At 29.2% G+C, this 26,347-nt stretch overlaps 1 protein-coding gene across 1 annotated transcript; it reads right to left on the bottom strand.

Annotated features, from left to right (window-relative positions):
* Positions 1-1,797: 1,797 nt before the first annotated feature.
* LOC136972629 (jerky protein-like) lies at positions 1,798-22,409 on the bottom strand. The gene is made up of 3 exons (XM_067267225.1): positions 22,214-22,409; positions 10,476-10,624; positions 1,798-3,519 (listed from the first exon to the last, which is right to left on the bottom strand). The coding sequence occupies exon 3, from the start codon at positions 3,413-3,415 to the stop codon at positions 2,390-2,392; it is 1,026 nt and encodes a 341-aa protein (XP_067123326.1). The 5' UTR covers positions 3,416-3,519; positions 10,476-10,624; positions 22,214-22,409; the 3' UTR covers positions 1,798-2,389.
* Positions 22,410-26,347: the final 3,938 nt, after the last annotated feature.

Genomic DNA, 26,347 nt, shown 5'->3' with positions numbered 1-26,347 from the left:
CATTAGCTATTTTCCTTGAGGCATCCTTTCTTCTTTATCCATGTAGAGATACTGCGTACTGTCATACTTTTTTTGTTACGGTAATACGTGTTATGGCACTGCTCAACACTATTTAGCGGTACTTCTGGAATCCAGGCTGACTTACGCGCCATTTTTAGGCTAACCTTCAGCGCTTGGCATATTGAAGCATACAAAGCTATTACTTTCATTGCGGTATTACAGTTATTTTCAAATTTTATCAATGAAATGAAAGTTATGAATAAATGTTAGCATGTTAGTTTTCCAAAGTTATTAGAATAACCAACCTGAAAACAGTACGGCTTTTTATATTTGATTAAAAATGACATTCCATAAAACTTCTATTTGGTAAAAATGTGAAATCATTCTTTGTTATAAATATCAACATAAGTAGTTCACGATTATTTAAACATGGATGTGTTGAGATGATAACAAACATAAAAATGCAGTATAATCGAAATAATCATCTCAATTATGATTTCATTAACTTTTCTCTCTTATTTTATAAAAAGTGCTAATAGTAATTACTTAATCTGAGTTAAATATATGTAAGAACTTACTTTTTATTAAGTTTAAGGACTATCATAAAATATTTCTGTAATATAAAGTAAAATCATTAAATAATAATAAACCAACTATTTCGAATGATTTGTGCAATTAACTGCAGAACCAGAATTCATTTCGCCTTAAGATACAATAAAATTACAGCAAACACACGACTGTAGTATACCGATTTGGCTAAAAATAACGCGTAAATCAGCTTAGGTTTAAAGTCTTACCCATGTTGAAAACTGCTAGTTTAGACAACGGCTTTGAGAAGCGTGAATGTTAAAAATAACGAAATTTCAGTGTTTCTGAATAAAAACTTGATTTTATTAAAATTTAATATTTTTATAAATTTTAAAAATAATCTTCTATTAATGTATAATTATTTTCCTTTTCTTTTTGCAAGTTAATATTAAGGTTAAAACAATCTAAGATTACAAGAATTAATTTTCTATAAAATGGCGTTTGATCTTATATGGTCACTTTGATGTCGGACTGAATTCAAAGTTAATCGCATGATCTTAAATTTGCTAGCTGCATTTTTTATCTTGGAATGATTTTTTATACACTGTTATAAATTTAGCAATTCAAGTCCATTAGGCTATATATTAAAACAACTCCATTAGGCTATATATTAAAACAACTCCATTAGGCTATATATTAAAACAATAAGAATAAAACCAACCAATTATATTACATTTTTGCATGATACACAACGAAAATGCGAATTTAAAATCAAAAAATTGTATCTTTAGTAGTCTCATTTTTTAAAAAATAATTAAGTTTTCAAATTCAGCTAGAAAATTCGTAATCATTTTGTCTTTCTGTTAATAAGCATTTTAAGGATTACATTGACACTTACTTGACAATCTTTAATAACGTCCTCAAAATGCTTAATTTCATTTGCAATTAATTTTACATCACCCTTGTTATTAAAAGAAGAAATTTATCTACTATTTAGGAGTATACCGCTACTGTAATATGTCTAATATTTTTTCGGTTAATGTTACCTTAGGTAGCCAAGATGGCGGCTCGCCTCTGAAACTGTGGGGACGCACGTGCTAACCTAACCTAACTTGCTAACCAAAATAGAATAGGGGTAATTTATTAGAATAGGTTAGGTTAGTATGTGCGTCCCCACTGTTTTAGAGACGAGCTGCCATCTTGGCTACCTAAGGTAACATTAACCATTTTTTCTTCTTGTTGAAAACAGTCATCTACGATACGCAGCAATAAACAACAGATTGGCATTTCTTTTATATGACAACGTATCACTAAATAAATATACATCTTTTCACACATTTGATGGTGAACAATAGGTAGATAAATTAATTCATTACTTCTTACAACTATTTAATGTTTTACGTAAATAACAATTCCTTACAAGTTTGATCTTGATCATTTATCGTTCATTTATGAAAGAATTGTTATAGTTTACAGATCAACATCAATAAAAATATTTAAACATTAAAACTATCGAGAGAATATATCTCAATTTAATAAGTACAGGGAAATATAATGGTCTAAAAATTAATTACATATATTGATATTTTCAAAAATAAATTTTGTAATCTTTCATAATTGCTTCTGTAAATTACAAAGTTCAAAAATAAATATTTTGTAAACTAAGGTTTTTTTCTAAGTTTATGACTTAGTAACTATTGTCAAATACTAGATTGATTAATTTGTTTAGATATACATTTTGTTACAATACAATTGATACTGGTATTAATTCTTAAGCAATTCAATGTTTAAATCTGAAAATAGTTTGTTTATTCAACAAACAAAACTGATCACAGTCGAAAGTATGGAAAATTATACATTTTTACTTTTTCTTTTCTATTTCTGCTCTTTGTTGTAATATACTATTACGAATTTTTACAACCTGCAAATATGGAACGGGATCTGTAGTAGCTTGCTGTTCTAAGAATTCAAGCAGTTTTGTTGCATGATAAATTGCATCAGTTAGATTGTCCGATGAACTATTTTGTTCTGAAAAATTTTTTGTATTTCCCTCGTCTGGTGATTCTTTCAATATTTCGCTAAAATTCTCTTCTTTACAATTAACAAATAATTCATTTTTATCAGGTATATTTTGCATTTCTTCACTGCAACTATTAGGATCTTCAATATCTTCAAAAACTTCTAATTTCACTACTGGATTTAGTTCAGATGTTTCTGAAAATTCTTCACTGTTATCACTATTATTCCAAAATTTTTCACACAAATTCAATGAATCTTTCTGCATTTGTTCCCATGATTCTGATGATTCTTGACAATACGATAAAGTTCTAGAAATTAAACACTTCAAAAATGTTCCTCTTTCATCACCTGTATAAGATTGTTGTGAATTTGCCTTTTCTTCCATGATCTTTCTAAATTCTTCTCTGTACATCTCTTGCAAAGATTTATCAATAGTTAAGCCACCTTCAGATGTTTGCCTAATTCCATGACGAGATTTAAAACGTTTCAACCAACCAGTACTAGCAGAAAACGGTTTATCAATATTCATTGTTCTGTACATTTGCATGGCTTTTTCAGTTATTAAAGGTCCCGATACAGGAAGTCCCTCTGCTTTTCTTTGTGTGAACCACTGATAGACTGCTTCATCTAAATCACTTAACTGAGATTTTTTCATTGTCCTACGACGAGAAGGACCAGCCATACTATCTGATTCTGCAGCAAAATGTAATATTTTATCAGCATCTCGTTTTAAATCATACACGGTTGATTTCCCTATTTTAAATTCTTCCATGATTTTTTTCATATTTTCTCCACGGCGTAATCTCATAATGATGTTTGCTTTTTGCTCAATTGTTAGAACAATTCGTTTTCGTTTATCCATATTCATTTGAAAGGTTAATCCATTTATATATAAAATGGATCAACTATATTCTTTTTTTAAATATATTTTGTACACAACATTTTTACCTGAAGTTTTTCTTTAATGAAATCCTATAAAAGAAAAGTTTAATTAATTAATTTCAATAAACATCTTTGTATTATGCAATAAATGAAATACATAAATTTTAAACTTCTCGAGTGTATTTATCAAAAATATTATTAACAAAATGAGGAATCAATTAAAATTATTTAACACAGTTGTAGGTTCATCTCTTCTCTACGCCTCCGAAATTTGGGGTTTCAGGCAGAGATTTTGGATGTAGTATTATCTATCTTTAGTAAGAGGTTATATGGGCTCCCAACATGTAACCATGGATATTTAGTGTGTATGGAGTATTTGTTGGGTCCATTGTCTTGCATGATCTTGAACAAATTTATTAATTGGGTTTTTAGAACATTAAACTTGGGAGAAGAGCACCTTAACAAGTTTTTTTTTTTGTTTGTTTTGAAATGGGTAGAGTTGCCCAGGACTAAGTATCTGTATATGAACTGTAAAAGTAATGGTATTGATTTTGAAAATTTGTTTAAAAATGTAAATGGAGTTTATTTATTAAAGTTAAATCATTTTGATAATTACCGTATTTACTCATATATAAGATGAGATTTTTATTAATTTTTCAATGCTTTAATAACCTAGGTTGTCCTATACATGTGAGTGAAGAATTCATTTCATTTTTGCAATAAGTTTTGTAAACTGTAAATTCGCATTTTTTACCAGATTCTCACCTTCTGGTGTTTAAAAACAAAAGTATTTTATCTGCATTGTTTGAATCATTCTTGTGTATTGTCAGGAGTAAAAATGAACAGCAATAAAAGAAGCAAAGCTTTTGAATTGAATTCCAAAATTACATGGAAACCCGATATAAGTTTTAATTCATTCCCACATAAAAACAGATGATTATTTGAAAATCAGAATTTGGAGAACCTCATAAGTGTAAATGACAAAGAGTGAATTCAACTGTTAGGAATTAGCAAAAAAGGTTCCCAATTGTCCAGCTTTACGTGAAAAATTATGTTGTTGATTTTACAAGATTTTTCCTTGAAGTTTAAAATGCCAGTAATTTTTACAGGCCAATGTGTGCATTTATGTGCATTTGATATTTTATTTGTGATTAAACAAAATAAAATTAGAATTGTATTAATAAATCTATTTTTTTTTATTTTGATCTTTAAAGTTACACCTCGTCCTATATGCAAAATCGTCTTATATCAGAGTAAATACGGTATACTTTGAAGCTGAATAATGGAATATAAACCTATTGCTGGTGGCATAAAAATCTGAATAAATCTTCTTTTTGACTGCTTTATTTATAATAATAATCTTTCTTGTAATGTTATTGCAGTATTAATGCAAGTTATATGTAAACCATTGAGTTTTTTTTTTTTTTTTTTAATGTAATTACAGAAGTGGTATAGTTGATTCATTGTGTTCAGTTTGTTTTTTTTTCTCAAAATTACATAAGGAAATTTTTGGTGTTATACTAATTCCTTTCATTTAATAGTTTTGTAAAAATAATCTATAATTCTAATTCTTTTTTTAAGGTATTTATTTTTATTAAAAAGGTTAAATCGTATATCTTATGATGTTAACTTTGTGGTAATGTGGTTTATTTTTATTTTAGTTTCATAATGTAAAGTGGTTGATGATTTTATGTTAGTTGCATCCTGGGACATGGTTTGCAGGTTATTTAACCAATGGTTAGCTTTGATTATTTGGGAGACTATCCAATTTATGAATAAGAACCTATAATCTGATTCTTTCTTTTTTGCTTTCTAGGTAAGATTTTTTTTACTAGTTTTTTTTTTTTTTTTTTTTTGTTATTTTTTTTGGATATTATCCCACTTTTAGGTTTAAGTTTGAATTTGCCTTTGTATTTTATTTTTATTTATAAGTTATGTGTATTTTTATGTTTAGTGTTAACAGATATGTTGTATGATTTTATATATAAGTTTGTATATTTCTCCTCACATCATGGCTGTACCAGTATGCTTAAAATAAAATAAATAAAGAATAAATATTAACAGAATAAAATACTGTATTTATATTATTTTCATAATCATGAACATTACTTCCAATAGGTATCCATGTTAAATTTTTTATGTTGTTTAAAACAGTTTACAATTGAGCTGCAATTTGAAAAAATTATAGACCTACAAATTCTCACAGTCATCCATCTGTCCTTTCTTAATCTTGAGAATGGAGTTAGATAGATGAAAGATGAAACCAGATATGGAAACCTTAGGGGCAGGAGGCCTTGATTAATTTTATGTGAACTTCCAATGCAAACCAGAAGTCATGTTATTTTAATTCAAAAATTTCCCCTGAAAGGTGTTAGATAGATGACTGGTATGACTCTTGTTATGAGGGAAAATATGATGTACAGGGGCAAACCAATATGAATTTGAGGTGGAAAACACATATTTTAAGTTAAATAAATTTAAAATATGATTAAAAATTGCAGCCTGGCATTGTGATGATGTCACAATAAATAATTACTTGTTTCATTTAACTTTATATAGAATAAGTTATTCGTGTATGATTTTCTGAATCATATTCACTGAAGAATTAAAACAAAAAAAAAACCCGAAAAAGAAGTCTCATGAGATGAGTTTCCTGTAGAAATTTTAGCTTAACAGTAATAATCACTATTTTCAATTTGAATATAAGTGAATAGACAGTTTGCATACTAACATTTTAAACACAAAAAAATATAGAGAAGAGGTGGGCAACCTTTTTAAGTGTGCATGCCAAAATTTTCAAATCTATGAAGCAAAATTTTTTCATATGCAAACTGGAATTTTTGGGAGCATATTATTATTATTTGGTTTGGCAGCTAAAATGCTAGATCAATGGTTCCCAAACTTATTATATCCATTAATGTTCCCTCTAAGCTGCGCGGCCACGCACTGCTCAAATTGTTGCCGCACATGAGAATTTATGTGCCACGCAGGCGAGCATGCACATTGATTTGAATTGTTGTTTACTTATTTCTCACTCTGTCTGCAACATGATTATTGCTACATATATTTCGATTAAATACATTAAATCATTGACAAAAGATAATATTTTGTATGGAAATATGTTTTAAAATGAATTTTAATCTCTACTTTATAATTAATTATTTTAATTTTTATAGGAAAAAATAAGATTTTATATATATATATGCTCAAAAAACTTTTTTGCTCAGAATCTGCTCAGCAAAAATATTTTTTTGCTCAGAGAAGTATATGTTCTGCTCATCTACAAAAAAATTAGAGGAAACATTGATGTCCATGGCCCCCTTCTGATAGCAAAAACCTGACCATGAACCTCCAAGTGAAATAACTCTACACAACTACATAATAGCAAAATTACAAATTTAACTTTGATATCTTGAATGGTGATGTAAAAATAAAACTTTTTGATATTTAAAGTAATATTTATTAACTAGCTAGAAATTACTAGCTAAAGCTTATCCGTTTTTGAAAAATGGATATAATATAGTAAAAACAAAAAAAAAAAAAAAATGTATAATTTATTTCTAATTGGGTTATAAAAATTACATTACAAAAATATAAAATTAATAAGTTTTTTATTTTATCTATTTAATTTTCCAAAAAAAATATTTTTGATTAAAATAAATGAATTATTTATATATTTTTAGCCATTAAATAGTAATTATAATTATGAAAAATAACCAATAATTATCACTGTTTTGGAAAGAAAAATTAAATAAATGTAAAAAATTCTATAAACAAAAAACATAAATTCTAAAATGTCATAATGTATGCAATAAATGAAGCACAGAGCCCATTTCAAAATGGAAAAGCTTTAGCTAGTATTCCTACAATGCAATGCTTATCATTACTTGTATTTTATGCACTTATGTATGCTTATATTTTACTCACAATGTAAAAATGACTACCAATTTAGTTATTACTTTCGTAATAATGAAAATAGATCACAATCATTTTACTTTTTATTAAACCTTTATTTTTATTTAGTATCACTCTACTAAATTGTATTTGAATACAATTTTATTGAGTAGAGTGATACTAAATAAAGATAAAATAAATTAAGTTAAAATATACAACTCAGCAAAAATGTTGGATATTTATTTTTTAAGGTAAGCGCTAGGTGGTATGCTGAAAAAAAAGCTGTTGACATGTCACATTTTGGCATGTTCCAAAAGTTGCCCACCCAATATAGGATATACCTCTGCTTCTAAGATAGTTATGAAAAAAATTGATTAAGGCAGAAGAATGAATATTAACAAAATTTTCATGCAATAATATCAGATTATTTGTATTAACTGTATTTTTAGCACCAATGAAATAAATTCTTATATAATTTTTAAATTTTAATAGTAATAAATTATTTCAAAAAATGTTTGTTTAAAGAAACAATTTTTGGACAATCAATCATCCTCAGCATAGAACTAACTGCTGAATAGCTTAGAATGATAAAGAACAGAATACAATATACTCTACACAAGGAAAACCTATGGTGTACATGCCCAAAGTGGCACATAAGGAGAAATCATCTAGCCCTGTCATGTATCATATGATTTTCAATCATCCTTTCAGTTTATCATCTTATCATCCTATTTTCAATCAGCTTTTTTACATTTATTCTAATTAAAGCATATTCATTTGACTTTTTAAAACATCTGTCATTTTTAAAACATATTCAAAGTCTAAAATTTCAGCACACATAAACATCTCTAAAGCTAAGTATGCTTACTATATGGCATGCAGGTTCAAGAAGTTTGCCAGTACTGCTCTACACCATTCAATACATCAGTTCAACATTATTACACAGTTTAGTAGCTAGTTCTGATTAAATTTTGACCAAGAACGATTCATTCAAGAACATTTAAAGGTTTCTTTTAATAAATAAAAAAATAATGTTGGCTTCCCGTTATAAACAATATTTTGATTTATTTATTTGTAAAAATGATGCAAAGTTTTATAAACTTTTAGAATATTTTAGCTTTTTTTTTCATTTTTGGATATTTTTATATAAACTCTGAGGATAGCATAAACAATTTAGAAACTTTACACATTAATACTATCGTAAACCAATTTTGTTTTAATTTGGTAAGAATTATTGTTTAAATTTATAAAGTTTTGATTCCTTTATGAAAATTATATTTCTAAATAGTAAACAATTATTTTTTACAAAATGGGAAACCAACATCCACAAAAGAAAAATAAAAAAAAAGAAAAAACTTTGATATACACCAAAAATTGTTTAATTAAGTTTTGTAATTATAACCTTAAAATGTTATCAAAATTTTCTTCTTGAACTTATTATCAATAGTTAAATATAAGCAATAGTCAAATATAAACAATAATCAATAGTTAAATATAAGCAATTAAACAAACATGTATTAATAACTTAAATTAACAATTCAATTGCATTTTTAAAAATTTAACAGGTTGTTTATAGAAAAAATCCAGCAGTGAATTGAATAACTTTCCCAGCTATTATGAGATTTTATTTATAAAATAACTTTTATATTGCAGAAACTCCTTGTTAGTTCAAAATTCAAGGGACGAAATAATTGTGACTTTAAATTATCGAGTTTCAAATTATCTGAGATTGTTTTATAAAAACTAAAGCAGAATTCCTTGAAATGTACCCCAATTATTTTTAAGTGGTCCAAAAAGTAGTAAGTTGCCCAAATGTAGTAGCCTAAAGCCCTACAAATATCTCAATCTGCTACTTGTAGCCCAATCTTGCAATCCTGAACACCAGCCATATTTTATGAGATAAGAGGAAAAGAGTAATCAATGAGTAAGATGACAGCCAAAAATATGATAATGTAAAAGTAAAGCCATATTGACCAGATTAGTGTTGTTCTTGGTCTACTGTTCTCTTATACAATAGAGTCCCGTACAATGCGCAAATAAAGCAAGCAACAACCCTCGAATTTTGTCGATCAGAGGTATACATTTTTTTTTTTCAACTTATAGGCCAAGGTTTAAACTTTCATAAATCATGTGATAATGCAGGTTTCAATAATGCAATTTCCTATAATGTGTAACGAATCTCCTGCGTTGTACGGGTCTCTACTGTAGTGTTCACTTTGATCTAAATGAACAAGTTCACATATGTATATCACAGTTTGGACAGAATTTTCACTTTTAATCTCAAGGTAGCCATATTTCGAACTAACTGAATTCCTTAACACATGTAAATCTCAATATCCCAGCTTGGAAAAATAGTACAGTTAAATTATCTGAGTTTGAATTAACAAGGATTTCTTATATTAATCATAAATAAATAAAATGTGTTGGTGCCATCTGTTATGAGATTTTATAAGAAATTTTTATATTCTTAATTATTATAAAATAGCAAAAAGCTTAATTTTCAGGATAGTGATGAGTTTTATAAAAATTTGTAAATTCTAATAAAATCTCTAACTTCTCTTGAGATATGATACATACTATCTTCCCACCCCCTCAACCTTTAACCACCAAAATTTAATAGCATCAGTTGCCTCTTATACACAAGCTACTACACCAAATTTCATTTCTTAATCTTTATACCATTCTAAGATATTAAATGAAATGGATACTAATACACACAATGTCCATGGAATTCCACAATTCCACCTCCTTTTTTTTTACTTTTTTGGGTTTAGGAGGTCTCAAAATGTGGAGATTTGCAAAATACTAGAGGGTCAAATCTGACATGATTCCAATGCTTTTCCTTGTTATGTATACATAACATCTGGGAAAGTAAAAACTTATGGTATTGAAATTATAAATACAGTAATTTACAGTTTTTGTAATGATAAAACAAAAAACATACACAAATTTTCATTATTTCAAATAAAAATTACATGTATTATAATTCAGTATATAAAAATTACAATTAATTTATTAATTAATAAAAATTCAGATGAAATATGTTCAATCATCATCCATATAAAAAAACATTAGATCAGTTTCTGCGGAATTCTGTTAAAAGCTAATTAGAATAAAAATGTCTAAGAGAAATGAGAGAAATGCCTTATTACCATTAATTCTTGGTTTGAATTAAATGGATTCTTATTCTCCATTAAATATGAAGATTTTATTATTTTGTAGGCTTCTAAAACTTGCAAATATTCAGTGAGATGTTCAATAAATATTTTTAGCATTCTCAGAATGAATACTTTTTTAATAACTGAAATAAAAAGTATGATATTAAAAATATTACAATACTAATGAAACAAAACAAAATATATAATATTCACACACACATACACACAGGTGGTTTTTTTTTCAAGCTCTGATGGTCCATAAAACAAAGACAAGTGTAAATAACAAAATGAATTTATCATCAAAAGTTAGGTACAAACATGGTTACTTTTCAACATAATCACCATGAAGATTGAGGAATTTGTCATATCTGTGGACGAGCTTTTCCATCCCCTTGTCATAGTGAATTGAGATGGCCTTAATTAACAATGTTGTTTTGAAGATCGTCATTGGTCTCAAACATCTGCCCTGTTAACCATGTTTTCAGTTCAGGAAAGAGGTGGAAGTCTTCACACATTAAAAAATTTTTAGCTGGGTGGAAGTCTTCACCTCCTTTAAACACCCAGCATATAGCCCACATTTAGCACTGAGTGACTTCCACCTCTTTCCTGAACAGGAAAAGTGGCTAGGAGGGCAGAGGTTCGTGACTAATGACGATCTTCAAAATAACGTTAGGGCCCATCTCGAGTCATTGGCAGCAACATTCTATTACAAGGGGATGGAAAAGCTCATCCACAGATATGATAAATGCCTCAATCTTCATGGTGATTATGTCGAAAAGTAAGCATGTTCATACCTAACATTTGATAATAAATTCATTTTGTTATTGTTATTTACACTTGTCTTTTTTTTTATGGATCATCGGAGCTTGAAAAAAAAACAGCCTACATATATACATACATACATACGTATATTTATTTTATACATTTTTTTTTAATATAAATAACTTGATTGAAACCTTCCACAAAACATACCTTTGTCCTTTTATTAACTATTCTATAAATACTGTTAATGATTAAAAAACCTCTAGTAAAAATATTGATGTTACTGATTTTGAAATATGTTTTACAACAGGAGAAACAATGATGACAACTTCTGTGATAACTTTTTAAATTATACATACAGTAAAACTTCTCTAATTGAAACATCTGTAACAGGAATATTTTTTTTTAACTCGAAAAAAAATGAAGTTCTGGTAGGTCTTAATTAGTGTTACCACCCGTCCAGTTTTCACCCAGACAGTCCAGGAATTGACTCACTGTCCGGGTTAACTATTAATTTTATCTGGGAATTTTGTAGAAATTGTGAAATTACGATGAAACAAAATACTTGCAAATATTATTATAAATTTGCACCATTTGACCAACGAAAGACCTCACACTCACTGAAACTCATCTGCCATTCCGCCATGTTACTATGTTTATGCCAGCGGCTCCCAACCAGTGGTCCGCAAGAGCTAAAATATGGTCCGCGAAAGATTTAAAACTTTTATTTATTTTAAATTATTATTTCCATATTGATACAAACTGAATTTAATTTTTACTAAAAATGTTATGTTTTCTATTATAATGGTACTGTTAAAGCAAAAGTCTTGAGTTTAACGATTACTTATATTAAAAGTTTTGATTAAAGTTTATTTTTCTTAAACCTTGTGGTCCCTGCTAACAACAATGAAATCAAAGTGGTCCCTGGTCAAAAAATGGTTGGGAACCGCTGGTTTATGCTGACATGTGATGCACAACCTGCCTCTCGACCTTTTTTTTGAGGGTATGTTACAGGCACATTATTCTTCGCATTGTAAAATGACATTGCGCATGCATCAGGAACTTCTGTTCGAACAAACCTGACCTGCCATCTAGGTCAGTGATTTTGTAAAGGTGACAACACTAGTCTCAATGGAATGGCAAAGATATTTGACATCTCCAACTTGAAAGTTTTCATAATTCCTTGACACTGATTTATGTTACTTTCAACTTTCCCGACTCAAAGTTTAACATTTATTCCATCCAAAGTGATCTAATCATCAGAATTCTATGAAATTTTCAGACAGTTGTATCTATTGTCCAACACACATTTGCAGACAAAATTCCAGTCCAAAGTGAGAGGATTTCTTGACTTCTTGCTTTATCTCAACAAGATGTACTAAAAAACTGTTCAATTCCATTAGTTACATTGAACATTTTGCTGAAAGGCATTCCATGGGCTTTTTAAAACAAAAAAAATAAAAACTATCAAAGATTCTTTATATAATGCAAAGGAGGTAAAAATACAAATCTATTCATAATTGGCATTTTCTCTAACTCAAATTGTTCGTAGCTTGTTTTTTCCTGCCTCTTGGAGCTTCAAGTTATACTTCAAACAAATAATCATTCTATTATAAATTTCACAACTTTTAACAATAATTGAGTTTTTTCTAAATATAATTTCAATAAAATATTAACCATATACATTGAAATTATATTCAAATACCAAATGATACTTAAATAATAGTTTAAAAGAATAAATATGCAATAATTGCAATGATTCTAATTAATTCTAATTCTTAATCAAACCATTCCACAAGGCATTGTGTAGTGTAACATTCCATTTAATGTTTAACAGTTACAACATGATGATGGCTGATAAAAGCAGCCAAAAATGTTCATTTTATTAAAAACAGTTTGCTGGTTCAAAAAGGTTTCTAAATAATAATTGAAAACTTTATTGATATATGAAAATTTTGTATGTCATCAATATATATCTGAATATAATAAATTTCTTGCATCCATCCAAACATTGACAATGTTTTGACATACTAACAGTAAGAGAGAAATACCATTCAAATTAAAATTCATAAAAATTTTAAGTGTTGATTTTTATAAATTATTTGTAAATTACATAATGTAATTATGATAAAATTTTGAATTGTTAGTTCAAAGTAGTTAATTAAATTTATAAAAATAATCTTTAAAGGTGATTATTTCATCAGTAAATCTATTATATTAGTTCATTTTTTTTTCTCAGCATATACATTACTTTAACATAACAAGTATCTCAAAAACAAAGTTATAAAGATTTGTGATCTGTATGACTTGTCTTTTACTATTAACTAAAACCAAAGATATAGAAATATATATACAGTATTTATTTTAAACTCTGAGTCAAACGCAATATCAATATACATCAATTTCATTAATATATTATATATATTTATGTTTATAAATTTCAGTTAATGTTATCTTAGGTAGCCAAGATGGCAGCTCGTCTCTGAAACAGTGGGGACACATGTACTAACCTAACCTAACCTATTCTAATAAATTACCCATTCTAATATTTTGGTTGGCAATAATTATGGTAATTAATTAGAATAGGTTAGGTTAGGTTAGTACGTGCATCCCCACTGTTTCAGAGACGAGCCGCCATCTTGGCTACTTAAGGTAACATTAACCTAAATTTCTTTAACATTTTCTATATCTTTGGTTTTAGTTAATATTAAAGTTGAGAGAGTTATTGAAAATAGTAAATGACAAGAATCATACAGATCACTAATCTTTATACTCTGTCTTTGAGATACAGTAATACCTCGGTTTTTGTTGACTTTGGTTATTGTCGGTTTCGGTTTTTGTCAATTTTTTTTGCGAAAAATTTGTCTTGGTTTTCGTCCGTGCGCTCAAGTCACCTCGCTACTAATTTTGCGAAAACAAAGGGCAACCCACGCATTTTCTGGTGCAGTGTGGCGTTATTTCTCATTGTGTGAACATTACCCAGAGACTGCCCACCATTGGCCAATGGTTCCATTTCCTGAACACTGGCAGCTGATTGCAGAGACAACATTTAGAGGCCGACGGTGGTTTACAGATCAGATAGACCATGGTTCAGAAAAATTTCATTGCAGAGACAGCGTTTCTCGCTTGCCACAATGTAGACAGCGATTAGAAACAAGTTATTCGACGTACTTTCTAGACTCCCTCAATAGCAGGTTTACACACCAGTTTACTTGGGTAGAAGTTGCCATATTTGTTGGTCATATTATAATGAATATTCTTAATTTAATAAATCTTGCAAACGGGACGAATCAAGAACATTATTCATCTCAACAATTACAAAGAGAGAGGGTAATGCGAGATCGGAATAATCCTATAGAAATATATTCTGAAGATGAATTTTGAATTTGGTATAGATTTTCTAAATCTGGATTTGTTTGCATTTTAAATCATATTGGCAACAAAATTAGGCACCTAGATGGAAGAGGGTTGCTGTTAACTACCAAACAACAGTTATTGATGGCATTATGATTTTATGCCACCGGAAACTACCAGAGGGTAGCCGGTAATCTTATCGGAGTTCACATCTCTACTGTATGCAGGTAACTATCAAACTATTATTAAATAAATTTAAAAAGTTTTTTTGTATAGTGATCGAGACATTTATAAGAATGAGGTCTTATTTAATGTTTGTATTAAGTTATATATTGCATTATTTATTAATTATCGTTATATCCTTATCAGAACCATCCAAAACGTTTCAAAGGCATTAGTTCATTTGAAGAATGCCAAAATTGTATTTCTGACAGAATCCAAACTTCCATCTATTACACATGATTTTTCTGTATTATCCAAGAATAACTTTCCTGGAATAATTGGGACAATTCATTGCACCCATATACCTATCCAGTATCCTGACAGCAGTAGAGCTCAACTTTTTTATAAGAGAAAATTCTATTATTCTATTAACTGCCAAGTGAGAATTATTTACATGCAATATCATCTTTACTTAATTATGTATTAATAGGTTAAGAAAATAAACATATTTAAGTAAAATTTCAATAAAATACAACTTTGTTGTTCTCCACAAATATTTTTGTAACTAATTTATTTGAACACATGAATACTGACTACAGTAATATAATGCAGATTTCTGAACTAATTTATTGTAGCTTAAATGACTATTAAATATGCAATGGCCTATATCAGGGGTGGCAAACCTGTGGCACATAAGAGAAATCATCTGGCACGTAATGTATCATATGATTTCTGTCCTTTTCAATCATCCTTTCTGTATCACCTGATCATCTTTTTTTCAATCAGATTTTTTTACATTTATTCGAATTATAGCATATTCGTTTAATTTCTTTAAATATCATTATTCGAAGTATAAGACTTTGGCGTGCATTAACATCTTTAAAGCTAAGTATGCTTACAATATGGCGCACAGACTCAAAAACGTTCACCATCCCTAGCCTATATATTTTTCTAACATTTTAAATTGTTATGCCTTGTTATAAAATAGTTATATTCTTGACTATTTCTTTGATATAAGAAAATAAAAATATCAAATAATGTCTTTGATATCTCAAACTGATAACTTTAATGAAAATATATAATTGATGCATGCTTAAATGTATATTTTAGGTAATCTGTGATGGAAAGATGAAAATTAGAATTAGATTAGATGAAAATTAGAAATTAGACAGTAGAATTTCTTCTAACAGCAGTATTAAAGAAAAACTTCACCAAGGATATTGTACTGGATATCTGGCTGGTGACAGTGGCTACCCTTGTTTGCCATATTTAATGACCCTATTTCTACACCTGCAGAATCATGCTGAAAGACGGTATAACAAAGCTCATTCACGACCAAGAAATATCATTGAGAGATTATTCGGGGTCTGGAAAAAACAATTTCCATGCATTGGAAGTTGTCTAAGAACTAAATTAGACAACACTTTCAATATAATAATAGCCACAGCAATTTTGCATAATTGGGCCATTAATTTTAAAGAGAAGGAGTTTCTTATCGAGCACTTAAATGAAGAAAGAGAGGAAGAAACTTCAACAAATAATGAGCAATCAATTTCAGGATCTGCTCTTTGAAGATCTATTGTACTGCAACATTTCAGTTAAATGAAACAGTACTTTAGAACTTTCACAAAAGGTCCTTTTCAGGACCATACAATTTTGATAAAGAGTGAGCCTATCACAGACAAAATAATTCTTTTTTTATTCATTTTAAATAAAAATATTACTTAACATAACCTATGTAACATATTAAATAAGCATTCATACAATTGTTTTATTCATTCATATTTCCTCAAAAAGATTTAAATTATGATTTCTATGTTTAGCGTTTGTTCTACCATATATTTGGTTATTTTACTCTAAAATTATCAGATTTATGTTGACATTTTATGTATTTAATGTGGTTAAAAACAGTTTTAAAGTCATTATAGAATTTATTCATAGAAAGCTGAGCTAGAAATATAAATTAATATCTTCATTTTATTTACAAATTTCAAAATTTTGTTTAAAACTTACATTTTGGACTTAACACATTACTTAAATATAAAATATGAAAATTCCATATTGTAAAATAAGTTATTTTTAATCTCTGTTCTTCTACATTCTGTTACAAAAGTATAAGGAACATCACAAATTTTGTGATTTTTCAAAATTTATTTGAATTTCATTTTATAGAAAACAGTTTTATATGTTTTAAAACATTTTTGTCAACAATTACTAAATCAGTTTTACCTCCCCATCCATCCCACTCACTTCCAAAACCACCCCAAATCATTACAGACCCAGCCTCTTGTTGCCTGCTTATTTTAACTTTGTTTTCTTTTCTTAAATTATGCCAATATGAAAACCCATCAGGGCCATCTAAATTAAACTTCTTTTCGTCACTAAACATTATTTCTTGCTATTCTTCAGTTCATTCTATCTTGTCTTTAGCCCAGTTTAAATGCATTGATTTGTGTTTGGTAGTTAAAGGTGGTTTCAACTTCACTTTTAAATATTTTACATTGTCATTGTTTTTTAAAGTTCTCCAAACAGTCACATGAGATACATCTATTGGTAATTCAGCAGCAGCTTGCCTTGTTGATATGCTTTTATTAATTATAAGCTTAAAAATGTCTCTCTCATTTCTGGATGTTACACATTTAGGCTGTCCTGATTTCCTTTTTTGCTCATAATTTTTATCTTGTTGGAAAACATTTTGAATAGCATTCGTAGATCTATTTACAGCAGCAGCAACTTGCCTCAGACTTGCCTGAACCACTCAAATAATAAATTTTATGTATTTCTTGCTCCTGAAGTACAATTCCATGAGGCATTGTTGAAAATGTTTATATAACATTCAATAAAACAATCAAAAAAGCCACCATTACAGTTAAAAATGATGGCATCTCACCCTAGTCATAATAATTATAATCTTTATTTTCTTATTTTCTTTGATATTCTTCCATCATCTAATTGTTTATTAATACGATATGACCACTCTTAACTAAAGTTGTTGGCCCTGAAAAGGGCCGTTTTAATATATATAATAAATACATTTATTTATTTTCTGATAATTTTAGTTCTTGCAGAAGTTTCAACTATTTTTAACCTTAATAACTCTATGTTAAGTTGTTCTGCTTCTTGCTTTTTTCTTTCTGTATCTTGTTTCATTTTCTCTGTTTTTATGCCCTCTTCTATTAGCTGGATTTGGGCTTTCTCTAAATGAGTTAATGTTATAAATATAATATAATAATTATTTTTTAGAAAGTAATTATAAATATTTAGTATTATTTTATCTGAATATTATTTACAGTTTTCTTTTGGGTGGTCATCTGCCACTTCCATATTTTCCCTGACAGCTACATCACTTATCACTACAGGTGAAAATATTCCTGAATTAGAGTATTCATTTGTAGCTGTAAGTGATTCAATATTTTCATATGTAACAATAAGTGGCAATGGTGGATCATCCAGATTGGGTAATGGTTCAATACTGTCACCCAAAACAGATAAAACCACTTGTGTGAAGGGATTCAATGATAATGGTGCTGGTCCTTCACCTGTTATATGTGCAGCACATCGGTTATTATCTGCCTCTTTTTTGGCATCTATTTTTAATCGCTTCCAGCAACCTATAACATAGATCATAAGATATACTTTTCTAGTAAACTTTTCTTAAATTAAATATGCTATTTTAATATTTGTATATTTACATAATCTATTAATCTAATAAATAAAATAGGGATTAGTAGGATATGAAATCTTGATTCAGAATAGAGTTCTACAATTCGAGTTTTTTTTCCCTTACTCTTTCACATAAACATAGATTGTACAAGGTTTTTTTGGACACTAGAGTACGGTTATCATACCCCTTCTCTTCAACTGCAGGATAATTTTTAATAATTTCTGCCAGGATGTTCTTTTCTTCTTCCGAAAAATTCCTACACGTTTTCGACACAGTCGCCATGTTTCTGATGTCACACGAATAATCTGATTGGCTGAATGACTCCTAAAACAGGAGTAATGGCAAAAAAAGTAAGAGCCAATGTTTTGCCGAGAATCATGTAGATGACGTTCAGAAACAGATGGTCATCGTCTTTGCAACGCATTTTAAACTGTGGTTCAGCCAGCCAACATCTATAGCTGTTCTGTTGTTAAACATCATTTAATGTAAACTCTGTCTCTGCAATTGGCTGTGGGAGTTCAGTTGCGGGTTCGTGGTTCGCCAGGGCGAGCTGGCCACAAGTTTTCCAGGTTTTCTCCACATCTGTAATGCTTGAATAGGGGCCAGTTACCCTTAAAAAGATTTCCCAGAAGGCATTATTCTCCTCAATACGACCATCATAAATGTATACAGCTATTATTACATGACAATTATGTAACACTTTGCCATGGGGCGATATAGGCTAGAAGCTCATGTCCAACTAGCTTCTACAAGACAAGACATTATCCCACATGTCTAGCTGAACAATTCCATTGCTTTCATTTTAATGCTATTTATGTTATCTTTAATCTTAATGCTAATTAGTCTTTTATGTTAATTTCTTATTGCTTTTAGTATTTAACGTTATATTAATTCTCTATAAAATGTGTTTTTGGTATGTATTTTGGAGTGTCTAAAATGAATTAATTAGATTTACATTGATTCATATGGAAATAATTGCCTTGGTTTTTGTCGGTTTCAGATTTCACTGATTGTTTTCAGACGGATTATCGACGAAAACCGAGGTATCACTGTATTTGTTTAACGTAACAACATATACAATTGGTCATGCAAAAAACGTAAAAATAATAATGATTATTCCAGGGTTATACTAAGGGAGTTAATTGATTTGGCCTGTGAATGGCTCATATATATTTTTGCATAACCAATTTTATATGTTGTTACATTAAAGTGTAGTTTTAATGTAATGACATAATGTATAATGCATTTCTATACAATAAAAAATATATATATATTCTATATTTACTTAAATCTCAATTTTCAAAGCAATTTTAAAAAATAATTTATATTTTCAATTTCTCTACTTTTTGTTTTGTGGAGTTAATCAATTTGGCAAATGAGTGACTCATATATAATCTTAAATAAACTGATATATATTAATTTTTTAAATAATTAGATAAATGATTTCTGAATAATCATTATATTCCATTCTAAGGAACTTATGTAAAAATTATAACTTTATAGTCAAACCCCATTAATACCAAATTGAAGGAACTTAAAAATTGACACTTTGTATTAATGATGTTTTTATTAAACAAATTTCACTAGTTCAACAAACTTCAAAGAAACCAATAGTCACACCATCAAAAGGTAAAGATTTTCTCCCAGTTATTTCACTGTCTTAGAGAGATAAAAATGATAGAAGTTCCCCATTCTTAGTACAACATTTAAAACTGACATGTGGTTATAGAAACAGATAGTAGAGATTTTAATAAAAGCTTAAGAATTAGGTATTAATTGTATATTGAAGTTTTCTTATTAAAGATTGAGATGAAAGATCAATAAATTTCAGAAATATGGAAAGGTTGTTTTATAGATTGCTACCTGCAGTAAATCCAACTACAAGATTATTCTTTTATAAAAATGTATGGTGCAGTTGTAGATTATGTGTTGGACTGATTCAATGGAGTTGTTACAGAATGCTGTATCGGTTAAACCCTATGTCTTATCTTGTTTGGCCATGTTTAAAAAAATTAAACGCACAAATAAAAACTTATGGAATTTAGCAATCTCATTGTGAGCCTGGCTGAATGCACAATGGGTCCGGAAAAAAGGCACTCTTAGTGCCCACACTACAGAGTAAACAAACTAATTTCCAGTTTCCAGTACACACATCAACTATCTTAACTGATCATTTCAAAATTGTCACAACACACAAAGCCCTGACTGTAAGAGAAAATGATTCTGTAAGTTAGAGTTAGCATTGTTGGTATCATATGCTCAATGACTGCACTGTCAATGATGACATCATCATTGACAGTGCAGTCATTGAGCATATGATACCAACACTTATGACGATGATGACAACATCATCGTCATAAGTGTTGTGGCCAACATTAAAATCAAAAAAGTATGCCCTTGGTCACAATAGTCTGAGTTTTTACACATTGGCTTGTGTGACTTTGGAGAAACAAAGCAGTGTACTTTGTATTAAATATAATTTTTATTGAATTCATGGGATCATGACACACTTTGTATTATATATTAAATAATATTTTACATTAATCAAACTAATGCTGAAATGCCTATCATCATCATCATCCACGACTGCAAATCTATTTTACACTAATGCAGAATTTATATAAACAAATAATGTATTAAAAGGATTTGACTGTATTAGATTTCTAAATTCAAATTTATTAAAAGAGAATTAATTATTATTTATTTTCTGTATTTCTATTCTTCAATTATTTAATTGAAAAATAAAATGCTATTTATAGAAATACAGTACATTAGCTAATCCAACCTCTCAATTCCAGTGTACTCCAACATATGAGAAATATAATGAGGAGTATCCATCATACCCCATTCTGATATGTTTGTCTTTTATTGATGTTTTTTAAATACATGCAGTAAACTTACAACGTTAAATTTAATAAAGAATTAAAGTTATAATTACCGTATCATTGTACGTAATTTAACAGTAACAAAAACGATACAAGTCCAAAAAGAATTTGTACCAAAAGACCAATGGGTCACATCACTCGTTGCCTTTAGGCCCATACACTCTCACTAATCCGACAGCCTTCCGTGCAAGGAATGGCCAGATTGCAAGAATCCCGTGCATTAGTTTTATCTTTAAGAGGATATTTTCTTCAGTTCTAAGATATTTATTTACTACTTAATTTTCAATTTGCAAACCAAAAATATTAGTAATTCACAAGACAAACTTATTATTACCTTTTAATTTTTTGTCATTAAAATTATAACTACAGTGGTTCACAATGATGAATAATGCATTCAAAATATCTTTAATGAGTTCTTATATAAAAATATATAGTGCAAAAATAAATTTTTCAGTATTTTTACTTATATTTTTTGAAATAGACATAATTTAAGTACGTTTAAGATTAAAGCTTATAAATATAGCTCTGCAATATAAAAAGTTGATGCTTCTTGACTTCTTTAGTAAGGATTTAAGCTTTGCTTAAGTGGTTTCAAAGAAACGATTTAATAATAAATAATTTTTTTCTAATTTTATATTTATGTCGTTCAAATTTAAATAACATTTAAAAATCGGAAATTTACTAAATGTGTTATGATCAAAACACTATTTGAATTTTGCATTGCAACTATAAATGCATTTTTTGTTGAAAGACGTTGCATATTTATGAACTTCGTTATATTAATTTCAACTGCCGAATAGTAACTTTTATATAAAAAATTTGACTTAAAATTATTCAAAATACCTTGCATAAAAAGTAAATCGATCACTATTAAAATGGATAAGCTTGATTTTAAAAAACCATACCTTTTTTATTTCTTTTATAAATACGTATTTTACGCGATAGGATTGATATTGATCGTATATAATTAATTTAATTCTACCAATATGGTTAGAGACGGTTCAATTAAAGACAAACTTCTTTCCCTTTAAAATCGAAATATTGAATCGTCCCAAGAAGTTAAACACTTGTTTTCTTTTTAATCACACGTGACTTGAAACAGTGTTGCCAACTGCATTTCTATAACTTTATATTTTCGGAAAATTATTTTGTTAGATTTTCGACATTTTGTCGAACGGAAAATAAAATCTTTTTATGTTTTCTCCTAATGGTAAAAAATAAAGGGAGGGTACTCTAGAAGAGAAAGAATAGCACAAGTTATTTTATTTAATAAATATCTCGTGTCGATATTTCAAATTGTTACATATCAACCATGCAAGAGATATAAAATATTCCTTGTTTGTACTGTTTTCTCGTTTCTGAAATATTTATTTCATTAATTAATATTGAAAAAAATCATATGAATCATCAAAATTATTGCCTAATATATTTTCAAATATATCGCTAGGATAAGGCAAAGCAACACGTGGGCGATATGCCAACGAGGGATGGACCTTCTGTGAAAAACTGGCTTTCTTCTTTCTTTCACAATTTAATATGGAGATTATAGCCTTTGCGGCTCTTTCTCCGACCAATGTTGTCAGTTGCTAAGCGAAACGACTGGTGAGGTTCTTGTAGCGTGAAAAACTGGTCCTTGTTCTTTGTGAAAAACTGGTCTTTATTTGAGTGTTATATATGTGAAGAAAATCCGGAAAACTCTATGCGGTCGTCCGGTTGGTCAGTTGCAAACCCGCCATTAATTATTAGTGTTTAGCGGTTTTAGCCTCTCGGTCTCTAATGGGCGCGTCGACGGGCGTTGGTCTTGCAAACACTGGTACTATACTGTACAGTACATTGAAAATTCTAAACACAGAGTTTCTGAGGGTCCTTTTATAGGATACTGGTATGAGAGTCTTCAGAAAATTTCACAAGACGGGACAAAGCTTGAAGAAAAATAATTGCATCAATAAATTTTTAATTTTTTAGAGGTTTTCACAGGTAGATTATACAATACAGTATTGCATCAATACAAAATGACAGACAAAGCGTCCCACGGTCGAGTATAAGGTTACGTGTCTCAAATCAGTTTTACGATTATAATTTGTGGAATTTTTTACTCGATCTCAAAAAAGGCAAGTGCCTCGCTGTTTTTTCTCTGAGACATCCATGGATACTGCGGATACTGTAGATATTACTGCGGACACCCTTGTACACTACACCCATTTTAAGGTACTGTACTTTGGTGGTATTACGTCGCGTGCAATCGGATCACAACTGTAATCATTTAGATACTTGTCCGAAATACATCATACATGCAGTTTTACAGTGATCGCACATTTCTATATTGGATGGGTAAACTTTTTAACAATGAGTACATAACGTGTTCTTTGAGTTCTTAGCACCGCAAGTCATTATGGAATGTATTACAGAATAAATTAAATGAATATAACAGTAAAATAATGTTAAAAACGAGAGTTCCTTCACAAATCTCTGCCTAAAGAGAATTTTAAGTCTTAAGAAGTTTGCAAGGGAATGTTTTTTAGTTTTGTCCTACATACTTTTGCGAATAAAAACTTTTCGAAAATGAAATACAGTGGAACCTAGCTTATCGAGCACCTCTCATAACGAGCAAAACAAATTGTAACAAATGACTCGCTTAACGAGCAACGTTTGCATAACGAGTGACGAGGAGAGAAGAAGACCTGGATTGTGCGCATGTTACATCAGTCTGTGTTTAGCACTCGTTCTGCTATTGTCTTCGTGCGACAATGCACGAAGCGCCCCTATGCTTCGACACCACGGGACCGAAGGGTCGACACCGCGTTTGCGATGACTGCGTTGTCAGGACTGACACCAGTCTTTTGGACAAACAAAGAAACCTTTTTGAGCGAGCGATCGCGTCTGTAGGCGCTTGGACTCGGGATGGAGAAGGATTGGGCGAAAGAAGTGCACTTTACAACTTGAAATAAAGCATGATTCACGCTCCTTAATAATGTATTATTTTCTTTGAATAAGCGTTATACATATTTGAGTATTTTTTTCTGCATGGACTGCATTATCGTATTTTACATTAATTTATATAGGAATTGTTTCGCATTACGAGTAAGATTCCGGAACGAATTATGTCGTTAAGCGAGGTTCCACCGTACTGCAGATAAAATCAAAAGATTGAACACCATCATCGAACGAATTTCTAAACATTTCAATATTGGATGCCACAAAATTTATCTCCAACTTTAATGACATTCTTTTGAAAAAGCAGTTGCAAATTTCATTTATGTCCGTTATTATTCAGAATTTTTTTAAAAATCCTAACCTTTGAATGTATCTTTTGTACTCGGTTCCTAACTTCTTTTATATCTCATATGACCATTTTCAGGGCTCCGACATATCCGGGACGCACCATCCCCGAAATATTTCTAGGTTTTTAGACTGACTCGCTTCCGCGTCACTCCAGAACGGCAGGCTAACAACTTAATCCACTGGTACCAGAAAATATAGTGCTGAGCATCGCCATGACGCTTCTTGCGTGTATTCTACGTCTAAAGCACAAAAATCGCAATAATTCTACGTCGATAAAATAGCGAAGTGATGTTCGCACGCTAATTCGCTGTAGTGATAAGTCGGAATGTGGCAACCTCAAAAATATGACCAATAAATGTTTTTCTCCTACTAATTTTTTAAAAATACATAAAAGTTATTGCTATTACTTTATAAAACTAGTTTTACCACGTTAACATTAAAGAGATTGACAAATTTTAAAATAAGTATCAAAAAGCGAGCCTGATGGAGAAAATTGATCTGTTGTGCCACCTCGTTTGTCGTATTATCTCCCGGCCTGTCTATTTTGTAGACTATGAATTAATCAATAATTTTAAAATTCAAATTTAATAATATAAACATTAGATTGCACGTACTTTTTAGTTAGCAGAGTAGTTCTCAACCGGTGTCCACAGAAAAAAATACCGAATTGGGGGTTCACGGTGATATTTTAGTGGTCTATAGGGTAATTCTACTTCAGAACAATTGTTTTACTGAGAATTAAAATATATTGTCAATTTCTTCATTACTCATTTCTTGCATAAGGGTTAAAATATAAATTATTTAAATTATTGAATATGTATATGACATATATATCTCATCGACAAAGGTCAGAGATTATAAAGCTGGGGTCAGTTAGGAGAATCTTATACCATCAGCGTCATGTCACTTGATAGTGATATTTCTGAACGTTTTCCTTTCTTTTTTTATTAGTGAAAAATATAAGTTTTTTTTTCTGTGCAATGTCTATGGGGTCCACAAAAAGAAATTAAGAGGAAAAGGTGTCCATGGGTAAAAAAAAGTTGAGAACCACTGAGTTAGCACTAGAAAGATGACTGGAGAAAACATTATAACAGCAAGAGTTTCTACAGTCTTCAATATCTTAAGGGGGAAAAAATGTATTCCTTACTACAAATTCTCTCAATTCATGATGATTGAGAATAAAGATGTGATCATCATGTATTTGTAAACTAATTTTCCATAAACCTTCTATAGTATAGATACGATTCCAAATGCGTAATATGATATTTATTTTGTCTTTGTCATTTATTAAAATTAGTGAAACTGCAATCTTAAAACTACAGTCTTTCATTAATTCAAATTCATTCATATGTATATATATATATATATATATATATCTATAACTATATATATTCAAAAAACTCAAGTTTTTAAAAGCATGAATAAAATCTTTAATTAAAATTTCATTTTTGCCTTCTTTTTTTCACCTTGTTAAATTTACAATTTTAAATACTAAATAATAAATGTAAAAAGAAACACTTCAACCATTAAAATTAAATTTTTTATAATTAAAACAAAAATAAATTCTGATGTTTTATACTTTTGAATTATCTTACAGTATTTATTAAAAATTTGAAAAAATAAATAAATACTTCATTTAAAATTTGTATCACCAGTTTAAATCATCTTAATATTTATTAAACTTTGATTAAAATTTTTTCAGTTGTATTCCTGCACATTACTTTTAAACCAGAATAAAAACTATACAAGCTGAAAAA

The sequence above is a fragment of the Centruroides vittatus genome, unplaced genomic scaffold (assembly GCF_030686945.1).
Source record: "Centruroides vittatus isolate TY-2023 unplaced genomic scaffold, ASM3068694v2 contig_299, whole genome shotgun sequence".
In the NCBI taxonomy this organism is placed as follows: Eukaryota; Metazoa; Arthropoda; class Arachnida; order Scorpiones; family Buthidae; genus Centruroides; species Centruroides vittatus.
The sequence above is the reverse complement of the archived record's forward strand: the minus strand, read 5'-3'. Positions and strand labels throughout refer to the sequence as shown.